A 13,886-nucleotide genomic window follows, 5' to 3' on the forward strand; every position below is an offset into this window, starting at 1 on the left:
CACACAGCAGCTCACAACCACCCGATGCTCCCTTCTGGCATTGTGGGTACCAGGCACACACATGATACACAAACATGCATGCAAAACATTCATACACATAATAACAACTTTTTTTAAGGGGTAAGAAAAATAGGGGGAAGAGGAAGAGATTTCCCCAAAGAGACATTATATCTAAATACAAACATAAATTTAACAAACCCTGTACCACTTCCCCAGAGAGACACAGCTTTAAAACACAGAATAGGTTAACGGTGCCATCTAGGACCAGTTCACGGGGCCAGCGTCATACATGTTTACTGAGTTTTTCTGAAAACGTTTGGGTGGGGGGGGCGGTTAGCTGCCTCATCTGGTCCCGGCGCCAGCAGGTCTCTCACGCTGTCTGCTGGCACATGCTGTTTCAGCACGTGAGAACCCCCAGTACCAGGGGCATCCTCTTAGGAAGAGGCAGCCAGCAACTTTGTGGAGTTGAACCAATGTGTCAAACACATCAAACCAACCCGGACTGTGTGATCTTCCCCTCATGTTGTTTCCTGTGATAACGACCTGTCATTCCCCCCCACCCCGCCCCACCCCACCCCCGCCCCCTGCACACACACACACCGGAAGACTTCTCAGAAAGCTTGACTTTAAAAAGCATATCCCTCCCCAGTAAGTATTTAATCAGAATGGCACAGTCCTAGTTCACTGTGATAATAAAAAAAAAGATGTCTGGCAATAAGTTTACATTCTACCAAAGCAGAAATAAGAAATTCAGCCGGGCGGTGGTGGCGCACGCCTTTAATCCCAGCACTCGGGAGGCAGAGGCAGGCCAATCTCTGTGAGTTCGAGGCCAGCCTGGGCTACAGAGTGAGTTCCAGGAAAGGTGCTACACAGAGAAACCCTGTCTCGAAAAAAAAAAAGAAAAAGAAAAAAAAGAAAGGAAGGAAGGAAGGAAGAAAAAAGAAGTTCACAGTCACGTGATAAGATAGCCGATGCAGGCAGAGCTGGGTCAGGGACACACATCGACTCCATTTAGTTCTGCGTGATAGGGTTAGGAGAGACAGGTGGACAGGAGGACCCTGCTTCAGAGAGAAAGAGCAGCAGAGGAGGAGAACAGATTCTGGGAGCTGCCGAGATAGGAAAGTCCTTGCCTCCAAACATCAGGACCTGAGCTCCACCCATAGATCAAGATACCTGGTGTGGCGGTGTGCCTGTAATTCTAATGTCGGGAGGTGGAGACAGGAGGATGCCTGGGACTTACTGGACAGCCAGCCTAGCCTAAACAGTGGGCCCCAGATCCCACTTGAAGGACCCTGTGTCCATGGAAATGTATGGCCTTTCTGAGGGTGACACCGAGGTTGTCCTCTGGCTTCCATACACATGTACACACACCCACACACGCATACACACATGTGCATGCACACCCACACACAAATACACGTGCACACACCTACACACGCATGACTTCCATCTGACTCCAGGTCAAGAGCAAGCACTCTAGGGTCACACGGTCACTGCCCTGTTGTTGGAAGTACTTCAGTCACGTGAAATTGGGAGAATCTGTTCCATGTGGTCCCTTTTGTTCGTCCGGACTAACCTTCTGACTCGACAGCTCCCTTATTCTCCTGACAGGACATGAAGATACCAACGAGCCTCTCAGAAGAAAGGTCAGTACCTCACACCAAGTTTCCCGGAAAGCCAAGTGTCTTTATTCTCAGACTGTGTTTCATGGACCTAACAACGGTCCTCGAAACAAACACGGACAGCAGTGACTGCCACCCACTGCAGCACGGGAAATGGAAAACAGCACCTTGAGTGGTGTCCCACCCCTCAATCCAATCCACATCTGGGGAATGACACCCCAGGGTGCTCACGGAGCACCTGAATCTGGTAAGATTCCTCCTGGCTCCAGGGCCCTGGGCTCCTCTGCATGCAGAGATGAATGTGCATCTCGTTCTCGCGGTGCCTGTGAAGCCAACATGACAAGTGAGGCCGTGTTAAGCTAGCTCTCCTAGTTCACGAAGCATCTTTCTCCCTCGCAAGGGTTCGTCCGCAGGTCTCGGGCCCAGTCTCCTGCCAGAGGCAGCAGCATCAGGCCGGTGAGGAAGTAAGCCGCCAGCCACCTGGGCAGGTTCTGAGTCCAGCAGCCGAGAGACCTGAAGCTATCGAATGCTGACAACTCAACTGAAGAATCTCGGCCCAGATCCTCTGATGTCAAAAGTCAGCCCATCTTTGGCCAAAGTACGGCAAATGGAGGTGTCGCTGAGTGTCGCCAAGAAGCCAGCACCAGGACGCGAAGGATGCTGAGAACTCCGGTTCCCTTTCGGCCCTGGAGAGGGGAGGGTCAGCCAGGAGGTCACATCTGGTGGCCCCTGGACAGGCCCACCTAGTTTTCCTTCCTCTGCTGCTGTAACCTCTTGGCCACAGCGGTGATCAGCGCGGCTCCCTTCCCGCTGCCGTCTTCCGACAGCATGAACGTCACGTCACACCGAGGGGCCAGCTCTCGCACCGTCTCCTGCAGTATCCGGGAGAAGCTGGGACAAAGAGGAAGACACGTCATCGGTGCTTGCAGTGGGGCTGGCAGACCCGCTACTGTGACCAAGTCCGTCCGTCCGTCCGTCCGTCCGTCGTCCCCCCCCCCCCCCCCCCCGGCCCCTGACCTCCCGGCGAAGCTCCCACTCTCATCCGTCCAGTGTGGTGTTAGCTGTCCGGTTTCCGCAGGAACTCCTCAGCCGGCTAAGGGACTCTCATTCCTAGTTCTGAGAGCTTTAATTGGGAAGGGGTGGGGGACTCCATCAAACTGTTTGTCAGCACCTTTTTGTGGTTGCTTGGTTGTTGTCTTTTTTTGTTTTTCAAGACAGGGTTTCTCTGTGTAGCCCTGGCTGTCCTGGAACTCGTTCTGTAGACCAGGCTGGCCTTGAACTCAGAGGTCCAGGTGTGCACCACCGCCACGTGGCATCAGCACCTTTTAAAAGGATGGTATGCTTTCTTTCTGCCTTTGGTCAAGTCTTAGTTCAGGAAAGAGATCTGGAGCTCGTGACATGGCTCAGATCTGCTTGCCACCAGGCCTGAGGACCCAAGTTCAATACCCAGGCCCCTGTGGTGCGTGGAGAGAACCGACTCCTGTGCATCCACATATGCGCATACATACACATACACATATACATACACACACATACATACACACACACACACACATACATACAAAATAAATGTAAAACTATTCTAAAGTCTCTCTTTGTAGAAACCAAACCCCAAACATGTGTCACCAAGGGACAAAGAGAGAAGCTGTGAGCCAGCAATCAGCACCAAGGGAATTTTATAATCTTGTTCTTACATCTCCTTGGCACCAAAATAAAGTGGGAAACATTGAACAAAAATAATAGCTTTTGCCAGGCAATGGTGGCGCACGCCTTTAATCCCAGCACTCGGGAGGCAGAGGCAGGCAGATCTCTGATGTACAGATCTACAGTACAGATCTCTGATCTCTGGTCTACAGAGCTACACAGAGAAACCCTGTCTCAAAAAATAAAAACAAACAAAAGAGTAACATCTTTTTATTAGTGCAGCTATAGGTGACTACATTTTGTTGTTGTTTGTCCTCATTCTACAGAAAAAAAGAGCCAAAGCAGACACAAAACTGGCCCTGTGCCAACTGGCTTCTACATGGTAGAGCCAGGAGTCAACCCTGTGTGTGTGTGCCTGGGCTCTTCATTTTTTCTGTCCACCGACTGAACTGAGAAATTCCGGCCAGCTCAAACCTGGCTGGAGCTCCGTCCATGCTCTCTTCCTGGCCCTGTGTACTATAATCACAGCCTGTACTTCTGCGGTGCTGGGTGGTACCCGTTCAATCTTTATGACACCCTAAGAGGCAGAGGTCACTGCTGGTGACCTGGCGCAGATAAGGACCCTGGCTGGGCTTTGAAGGCTCATTCCTAGCCTCATGTGGACAAACAGGAAGCAGAAGCACCAGCCCTCGCTTCAGCCTCTATAGCAGTGGATTCTACCATGCCCGGGTATCATCCCCATGGGGCCACATCTTTCCACCGTGAAGATGAAGAGTTTGTGCGGGTCCAGCCCCAGCCACCAGCGTGCCCGCCCTCTGTCCCGGTTCCCACGGCCATCACAGGCACTCACTGCGGGTGCAGCTTGTACAGCGTCCCGTCCACACCCACGGTGACCTTGAAGTGCTCGAGCCCCTGGTCTTGTCTCCTCTTCTCCACGATGGCGGCCATGCCTGCGCCGCAGAGCTGGGCGGCCCTCCGAGACACGGCCCCACACACCTCCTTCACCACGATGCTGTCTTCACAGGTGCTGTCCAGGCCCAGCTGCTGCAGGATCCTCCTGACCTGCAGCAGGGCCAGCCGGTCACTGTGAACAAGCAGGTCAGAACATTAGCAGCGGCTTCCTGCACCTGGGCCTGCCTCAGGTGATCCGGAGTCTTCTGGGATGGGTCTTAGCCAGACGGATGCTGTCAGTGACTGAGGGTGTGGGATGTCAGGGACGCTAGGAAGTCCCATTACCTTTAAAGAGCAATATTCAAGTGCCCTTGTGTTAGGCTTGCTCTTGCCCATCTCACTAGGAGCTAATGTTAGGGTCGGCAACCAACAGACCAGATGTTTTCCAGGAGTCTGAGGTTCAGAGCACAAGAGATGTCCTCTTAGACAGGAACCTCACAGCCACTTAGCGGTCCTCTCTTCCCATTCTGGAGGTCAATTTCCTTCTAATTGTTTCTTGCTGTATAGCCTCTGGCTGCCCTGGCATTTACTATACAGCTCAGTCTGGCCTGACATTCATGGTAACCTTCCTGCCTCTACTTCCTGAGTGCTGGGATTAAAGGTATGCGCTGTCAACCCAGCTGACTATATGCTCTTTGAAGAGGAAACTATGACCTGGCGGCGGTGGTGACGCACACCTTTAATCCCAGCACTTGGGAGGCAGAGACAGGCAGATCTGTGTGAGTTCAAGGCCAGCCTGGTCTACAGAGTTCCAGGACAGCCAGGGTTACATAGAGAAGCCCTGTCTCGAAAAACAACAACAAAAAGATGAAACTGTTTTCAGCAGCCACCTGGATAGGGCTGGGGATATTCAACGACCAAGTGACTAAATGAATCTATGGCACACGCCGATGCCTTAAACAGTGGGAACGCTTCACCCAGAGCCCCAACTGTTAACACGGACAGAATAAAAGACGCCAGTAGTCAGCCCTAATCGGGACATCTAGATCACATCCCATCCTCCCGAGGTCTAGATGTCATCTCAGAAGAGGAGGCAGAAATTTTAAGAAGCAGAGGTAGTGGATGACTGCTCCATCAAAACTGTTTTCCGGACAAGACAGGATAGCTCCTCTCCCCCCTCCCTCCTCCTCTCCCTCCTCCTCCCCCCCCCTTCTCCTCCTCCTCTTCCCCCTCCTTCTTGTCCTCCTCCTTCTCCTCCACTAGCTCCTCCTTCCTCTCCTCCTCTTCTTTTGTACATTCTGGTGGTGGTGGTGGTGGTGGTGGTGGTGGTGGTGGAAATGGAAAGTACCTTTTGTTTTTTTGGATAGGGTCTCACGTAGCCCAGGCTGTCCTAGAACTCATTTTATAACCAAAGATGCCCTTACACTTGTCTTTTTTTGCCTCTCAAGGGCTGGGATTCCAAGCATGCACCACCAGACCTGGCGTATGTTGCGCTGGTGATTGAACCATGCGCGTTGTGCGTGCCAGGCAGGCACTTTAACAAAGCCACATGCCCAGCCTCGGAAGCCACTTTCCCAAAAGCAATGGACCCTGGGGGAGCGCTCCTTCTGTCAAATGTAAGTAAATAATTCATAAGCTGCAAATGACTGTGTGCAAAAAAGAGTAATTATGGTGTTGCTCAGAATAAGAAAATTTCATAAATTATAAGCTTGGCATCGCATACTAAAGGGAACTTTAGTAAATTACAGTATAGTAACAGGGACGTTTCATGCAGCCATTCAAAACGATTATTACACTAATGAGCTGATAAAAGGAAGTTCTCTTTCAAGAAATAGTCTAATTAATGCTGACAGCGTAAGATTCTCATAATAAGCATCAGTGCGTGGTGACAGTATGGGGGAAAAAAAAAACAAACAGACAGACCAAAATTCAACACTGAATCTGATCAGGCGTCCAGGGTAACTGTAAGATTTCCAGAAAAATGTAAGAGACAAAGGACAGTACTGAGTGCTATAATCATCAAAATCTGGAATACGGAAACCCGTAGGATAAGATAACGCTTCCTCCACTACTAAGCAGTTAAGGAAAATAAGGAAGGGAAGGACGCCCATAGAGTAAAACAGACTTTAGACATGCCAACCAAATAGAGAGGCCCCGTTTGGCTACTAATGCAAGCCAAACAACTGCACTGCTATTTGTTTTTGGTTTTGTTCGGCAATTTGGAAACAGAAGTCTAAGAAGACATTTTGGGGTTTTGTTGTTGTTGTTTTTTGTCCTTTTTTGTCTTTTTTTTTTTTTTTTTCAGAGCTGAGGATTGAACCCAGGGCCTTGTGCTTGCTAGGCAGGTGCTCTACCACTGAGCTAAATCCCCATGCCCAATTTTGGGGTTTTGTTTGTTTGTTTTTGTTTTGATTTGTTTTGTTTCTAGACAGGGTTTCTCTCTGTAGCCCTGGCTGTCCTGGAACTTACTCTGTAGACCAGGCTGGCCTCAAACTCACAGAAATTTACCCGCCTCTGCCTCCTGAGTATTGGAATCAAAGGCCTGTGCCACCACCGCCCAGCCTAAGAAGCTATTTTAAGATTAAGGTTTACCATTAGCTGCTTGGGGTGGGATAATGGTACTGGGTTATGGTGTTGTAAGAGCTCCTCTTTTAGAAATGCATCTGAAATATTTATGACGGAGCTGGCATGGGTGTGGGCTCTGTAATTAACCTAGCCAGGGGCTGGGCCAGCAGGAGTGTGCGACAAAGCAGCTTTGGTGATGAGTTGACCTTTGTCGGGGGCAGTGACGGGAACACTGGTCCACTTCACCATTATTCTACTTTCGTAGATGTTTCCATTTTTTCCATAATACAAAGGGAAACAGAAAACCGAAGCCAGGCATGGTAGCACACACTTGGAACCCCACCCAGCACTTGGGAGGCAGAGGCAGACCTCAGCTACACTACAGCTGTGAGGCCACCTGTATCAGACCCTCTCTAAAAGACAAACACATGAAACGCAGTGTAAGTGAGATTTTCCATGATCTAACACTGAATAAATAATATGCAAACTCTATGTACAATGATGGCATGTATCAAAGATGTTTGCATGTGTGAAGGAATTTAAGAGGGGACATCATTCACAAAACCCAAAATAGCTGTGTCTGGTAACAAGCATATGAGTGATTGTCTTTGTTAGAGGTACATCATCTTTTCAGGAGTAGAGCAGGGTTAACTTTTTACCTAACTTAATTCCTGTGCCACCCTTCTGCAACCTCAGTAGAGAACCCAGTCCTTTCAATTAAGTGACCCGAGGCTAATCTCCACCCCAGGCAGCATGCTGTCCCTGGGCTGGAATCCGACGCAGGTGGGGAGTGGAGTGGACTGATGGAACTCCACGACCACTGGAGCCTTCCTGCACTCTCTCTCTCTTTCTCTCTCCAGGGTTTCATGTACTCTAGAATGGCCTCAAACTCACTATGCCCCCAACGATGACTCTGAATTTCTCATCCTCCTGCCCCCACTTCCTGAGTGATGAGATTACAGCTGTGAGCCAACACACCTGCTTTATGAAGATGCTGGGGATCGAACCCAGGGCATCACGCATGCTAGACAAGCACTCTCCCAACTGAGCTACACCCCAGTCTTGCTTTTATCTTCCAATCTCAAATCTTCCCAGCCCTGGGGGAAGACAGCCATCCCCTTCCCCAAGCATCCCACGTTAAGCGAGTAAGTTTGATCATACATTACCTTTCGATCTGGGACAGGAATTTGGTTTCAAAGATACCCCTGGTCCGGAGTCTCTCTGAAATCTGCCCTCGCAAGAGCAGCCCCTGCCGGGTGAGGTCAATCAGGATCTGCCTCACAATCTCCCCCAGGTACATCCCACTGGTCATTTTCTCATATCTGTTTGGGGGAGAGGGGAGAAGACCGATGAGGGCAGGAAGGTGGTTTCTGAGGACGCAGGTCTGGGTGTGGAAAGCACACAGGCACCTGAAGTTCCCGGGTCAGAGTGGCCCAGGGAGGTCCTTTCTGCAGTTGTCAAATAAACGTAATACAGAGAGCAGGCTGTGTGAGAAAGGCACGTTCCAGAGCCACCGGGGAGGCAAGCCCAGCGTCCCACATCCCAGTCACGTGGTGTGAGCCTCTCCTGGGAGCTTCGTCTGTAAACCAGGGTTCTAAGGACTGCAGGAGGCAGGAGGCACCCAGTGCCAACTTTCCCAGGCCTCTTGGTGCCTGCCAGCCTGTGCTGTTGGAGATCACCTCTGCTATGCTTATTTCATTCGGGGTTTGGTTTTGCGTGAGACACGGGGACATCAACTTTGCCTTTGAAGACATCTGTCCACCAGAGATCACACGCTACCAACACTCAAGAAGCGCTTAAGAAAAAAGTTCCACCTTTTCTCTTTTCCACCACCCTCCGTAAGGACACACAAGAAAAGGAAGGGGCCCAGGAAGCCGCCAATGCCCCGAAGCCTCAGTCCACGGGAGTGCAGTCCCACAACGCTCCTAACTGGGCTGGGGAGCCCGACTCCCACCACCACAGAGGCGAATGGAAAAGACACAATGGCACTGGGACCTGCGTGCCAGCCTCATACCCACAACTGTTCTAGGAACCAGCAGAAAACTGCAAAATATCACAAGGCAACTTGGTCAGGTCCAAAGGACAAATGGCTAACTGTGGTACCTAGCAGCACACCAAAGCACACGCTGGCCTCCTGGCTTCTCTTAGCTCTTCTCACCATGCCCCCCTGCCCCAGATGTCTCCAGCACATGGGCTTCCCTTCCCCCAGCTTCTCACCCTGTACAACCCTGCTATTCTGGCCATGTGCTTTCTTGGTCCTCTGCTCCCGGCTCTTGGTCCCCTCTCTCGGCCCTCTCTCCTCACTCCTCTCTCCTCTCATGGCTCAGTTCAGACTATTGACCATGTCTACTACTTTCTCTCCCTGCTCTGAACCCTTCCAGATGCCTCCTCTGTCTGGACTCTCCCTCATATCCACAACCACACCTTGGAGCAGTCATGTCCTCACTACATTCAAAATTCCAGTTCCACTCTATTAAGCCATCAGTCCAGAAATACGAGCCCCGGCAGACAGACACAGAACTGAGTCCCAGACACTACCTCTGGGAAGAGCCGCAAACCGGCATTCAGAGCTAGGGTCTTCAACCCCTTTCTAATGCGGTGCTGAGGACTGAGCTCAGGCTTTGTGCTGAACTACACCAAACTCTGCCACTGTGCTGCATCCTTAGCCTGGGGACCCTTTGTTTAGAACACCCAGGGTTAGAACAGCTCACCTGCCACCCAGCCACAGAAATTGCCAAAGCAGGGTGAGGGACCGCCAATACCCATCCTGTCCTTGCTCAAGCCTCTTCCTAGACAATGTTCTCAGCTCAACAGTCCCCAAAGTGTCCTTGAACCCCTCGTCAGCACATTTCCAACCTGCTAAGCCTCTGTTTGTTTATCAGCCATCATAATAAATCCGTTTCCTCTCAGTTTACACATGATAATGCCAAGCTTGACTGGGACAGAGACCATATGAGTCACAAAACCTACAACACTCTCTGGCCCTTGACAGAAAAGCTTCCCACCCTGTTCCAGGGGAAGGGCCCAGGCTCACAAACCAGAGACTAGTCACCAGCACTGCCCAGGTCTAGCCTCTGTTCCCCACTCTCCGATGTGCGCCAGGATGCAGGTGGAAATCTACTCAGGTGTTTAGAAGCCATTCATTGTCTTTTCAGTAGTTACCATTTGAAATGTACCTCACCAAGGCGTGGGATCCATGATGAGATGTGATACCATGTCGACAGCCAGTCCTCCGTCCACTGTGGGGACCACTTTCCCACCCCCTAGAGCTCACTGACCTTAAAAGGCTAGAGACCTTGACCTTCTAAATTGGACCTAGTAAAGCCCATCTGAGGGCCTTCTAGGTCACCATACCCCTGCTCTGTGACACCCAGGCACCCCTGCAAGCAGACATTCTGACAGCTTCCGGCTGGCTTCCTGAGCCCCACTAGCCTTCACGGTGCCTAATGGTGACCAGGACAGTAACCTCTCCTTCCCTGTTAGAAACATCAAGATGGTCTTCTTTTTCCCGAGACAGGGTTTCTCTGTGTAGTTTTGGTGCCTGTCCTGGATCTTGCTCTGTAGACCAGGCTGGAAGATGGCCTTCTTTTATTCCAGGATGACCCTGCACTAATATCTGCTACAGAGGTGTCATAGGCATAGACAAAATTATCAGGTTGATGCCACAAGAACAGAACTGCTCCCTGGGTTTGGCGAAACTGTTCCCCTCACACGTGACAGACACACCACCGCCCGCCCTTCTCACCTCTGCTTGCCAGAGTTCAAGGAGCCCTCATCCACCTCCTTGTCATACTGGGTGCAGATGTCGTCTAGGCAGCCATTATCTCCAAATCCTCCCCACTCGGTGTTGATGCACATCCGCCCTTCATCCCCCTCCACCAGCTCAATGTTCCTCATCTCCTCCATGTAGCACACGTTGCTCCCAGTCCCTGGAAGGAATCACAGAGGGACTTTAGACCTCCTCAAAGATGACAAGAGGTCTAAGAGAGGCAGATGAGTGCCATAAATAAGTTGGGGTCTGAGGCAGAGCTGGACAGGATTCCAGCTGTGTATTCAGCTGGCCAGTCTTAAGCAAGTACTCTATGGGGTTGTTATAAAGAAGAAAATAAGGCATTTGTATATTTTCTCCACACGTTAAGTAGCCAATGAATGACACTTGCCACCTTCAGCATCCCAATCATCATCATATTCCCCATCACCACCATCAGCAACATAGTCCTGATCATCATCATCCCTCAGTCATCAGCAGGATCAGCATCAGCATCATCCCATCATTAGCAGTATCACCATCATCATCACCATCACCACCACCACCACCACCGCCATCATATTCCCCATCACCACCATCACCATAATTAGCATCATCATTAGAATCTCTAGCCACATCATCATCATCATCATCATCCTCACAGCAGTAGCATTTGAATCATCATGACGCCCATCTTACCTATCATCAATATCATCATCATCATCATCCCTATCATCATCATCATTATCAATATTATCATCATCCTCATTGTGTCTATCATCATCATGCCCAGCAGTAGCAGCCCCATAGCATACAAAGCTTCCAAGGAGCCACAGACTTAGCAGTTCGGCACTGACAAGAGCCATGAGGAATAGTCCAACCTTGGACAAGAGGAATTTTGGTATTGGGGAGCTATTCTTTTCCCCTTGCCCATGATCTGGCCCCAGAACTCCCACACAGCAGTCTAGGTACCTATCACATTCACTCACACAGGCCTCATCTGTGGAGCCTCCTGGATCTGAACAAATGTAGAGTTTCCTCTACAGATGAGGAAACTCGTGTGAATCAGAATACTTGGCCTGCTCATGCTCACGTGCAGGTGGGGGTCTGAGGGAGAACACTGAACACATACCCACTGATCTCCATTTGCCTGTCTTGCCTCTTGCTCTTATCCAGTGAGCCCAGACAAGCCCCAGAACTACGTCTCCAGGTTCCGACACCACTCATCTGTGCCTGTCACCTGGAAGGCCGTTCATGCTCATCTTCAGTCTTTAAATCCTACCTGTCCCCTAGCCTCTCCGAGAAACTTCTCCCTCCAGAAGCCACTCTTGAATTTGGACCACTGCCAGACTACTTTTAAAAGCATCTAAAGGTCCTGTATCACCTCAGACCACTCCCTTCCTCCATCTAAGTTTCCTTTCAAGTCTTGCCCTTCACACGCACCCAAAGAGCCAGAAGGGTCCAGGCAATGGCGAGGTGTGTAGTGGAGCCAGAGTCAGAAGCCAGCTCTGAGGCCCCAGACCACCATGCCCCACAATGGCCTCCTTCCTTCAAGACACTTGGCCCCAGAATCATAAGTTGAAAGAAGAAGGAGTCTAAGGAAGGGGGTATGGTGATATGGTGTTCCCCAAAATATTGTGCACCCTAGTAAACTTATCTGGGGTCAGAGAACAGAACAGCCACAATATTAAACATAGAGTTTAGGCAGTGGTAGCACATGCCTTTAATCCTAGCATTCCAGAGGCAGAAATCCCTCTGGATCTCTATGAGTTCAAGGTCACACTGGAAACAGCCAGGCATGGTGACTCACGCCTTTAATCCCAGGAAGAGAGCCTTTAATCCCAGGGAGTGATGGCAGAAAGCAGAAAGGTATATAAGGCGTGAGGACCAGGAACTAGAGCTGGTTAGGCTTTTAGCAGCACAGTTCAGCTGAGATCCATTTGGATGAGAACTCAGAGGCCTCCAGTCTGAGGAAACAGGGTCAGCTGAGGAACTGGCAGGGTGAGGTGGCTGTGGCTTGTTCTGCTTCTCTGATTTTCCAGCATTCACCCCCATACCTGGCTCCAGGTTTGATTTTATTAATAAGACCCTTTAAGATCCTGCTACAAGGGGGGACACAGTGATGAGGGGAGACTATAAAGATGACACATTATATACGAGTATGAAAATGTCCACAACATGACAGAAGAAAACTTCTTTGTATATCTTCTCCATCCTCGATGGAAAGAATGCCCATGGCTTAGAGACTTGGTGAGGAAGACATTAAGAGATTTGGAATTAGCCGGCCTAGAACCCCAGACTGCATCCACCTCTAGAGCAGCCTCTGGCAGCAGAGCAGTGACCCCCACCACCCCTCAAGACAGTCAGACGGGACCCGGCCAGTGGGCCATGCTTGACCCTCACCTGCAATCAAGCCAATCTCACAATTGGGATCTTCATAGCCGCATGTCATCATGGTTCCCACCGTGTCGTTCACGATGGCCACTATGTCCAGGTCAAACTCCTGCAGAGGAAGCAAGGGCCTGCCCTGAAAGCAGTTCTGTGTGCAAGGGGCACCTCGGGCCAAGGCAGACCGAGGCCTGTGCCACAGGGCCTGGGCACGGCATGGCAGAGCAGGGGAAGGGCCCAGGCAAGAGGGCAAGGTCCCACGTGCACCTCCCCTCCCCACAGCCTACGTTTCTCCTCTTGATGGCTTCTCTGAGCATGTCCACCACGTCCTCCCCTTCACAGTCGGTGGCCTTGAAGCCTTTGGTCCACCCTACTAGAGTCCCCTGAAACAAAGAAGGGGACAGCCACCTGAACAGCCGTTCTGAGGATCACAGCAGCTCCCACAGACACGAGGGACTGAATCTGATCACAGGGGACGTGCGTGCTCTTCGCCTGCTTCCACCTCTACTGTCCCAACATGGCCCAGACAAGGGCTCCAGCCAAATGGGCTCTCCACAGCTCTGCATGGTCTTCAAGAGTCAGGTGTGTCCCTGCCACACTGCTACACAGAATCAGAGTCTGGAGTCAGAGCCATCCCAATTCTAACGTGGCCTATGACAGCCTGAGGGGTCCTCAGAGGCTGAGTTATAAAATGTCAGTCCTGTCCGTCAAAGCGTTGTTAGACAAGGGGAAGCGCCACCTCGTCCCCTCAGCAGTATTGTGAAGATTTACTGTCTTATCCTCCATTATCGGTGTTAATACAAACCAGAACAACCACACTGTCAGGAAACATGGCGCATTGGAGAACTGTGTTCATCCACACTTTTAAATGAAAGCCATTAAAACACAGGTAGAGACTTAGTCCACTTTTATCTTTAAAATAACAGAAATACTCAGCCTAGAAAAGGGTCTGGAACAATACATGCCCAAGGGGTGACCGACTATCTTTGGATCCAAGACTATGAGTGCATGTTTATTTTTCTATATTT

The 13,886-nt window shown here is 50.6% G+C and overlaps 1 protein-coding gene across 1 annotated transcript in view; it reads right to left on the minus strand.

Annotated features, from left to right (window-relative positions):
* Positions 1–1,488: 1,488 nt before the first annotated feature.
* Positions 1,489–13,886, minus strand: part of Hkdc1 (hexokinase domain containing 1) — a 40,824-nt gene continuing 28,426 nt past the window's right edge. Inside the window, exons 13-18 of the mRNA XM_028886186.2 lie at positions 13,146–13,241; positions 12,874–12,973; positions 10,468–10,651; positions 7,889–8,044; positions 4,117–4,350; positions 1,489–2,513 (exon numbers count right to left, since the gene is read on the minus strand). Of these exons, the coding sequence (XP_028742019.1) occupies positions 2,366–2,513; positions 4,117–4,350; positions 7,889–8,044; positions 10,468–10,651; positions 12,874–12,973; positions 13,146–13,241 (918 nt within the window). The 3' untranslated portion in view covers positions 1,489–2,365. The remainder of the gene's footprint in view (positions 2,514–4,116; positions 4,351–7,888; positions 8,045–10,467; positions 10,652–12,873; positions 12,974–13,145; positions 13,242–13,886) is intronic.

This window comes from Peromyscus leucopus, chromosome 16_21 (genome assembly GCF_004664715.2).
Source record: "Peromyscus leucopus breed LL Stock chromosome 16_21, UCI_PerLeu_2.1, whole genome shotgun sequence".
Taxonomy (NCBI): Eukaryota; Metazoa; Chordata; class Mammalia; order Rodentia; family Cricetidae; genus Peromyscus; species Peromyscus leucopus.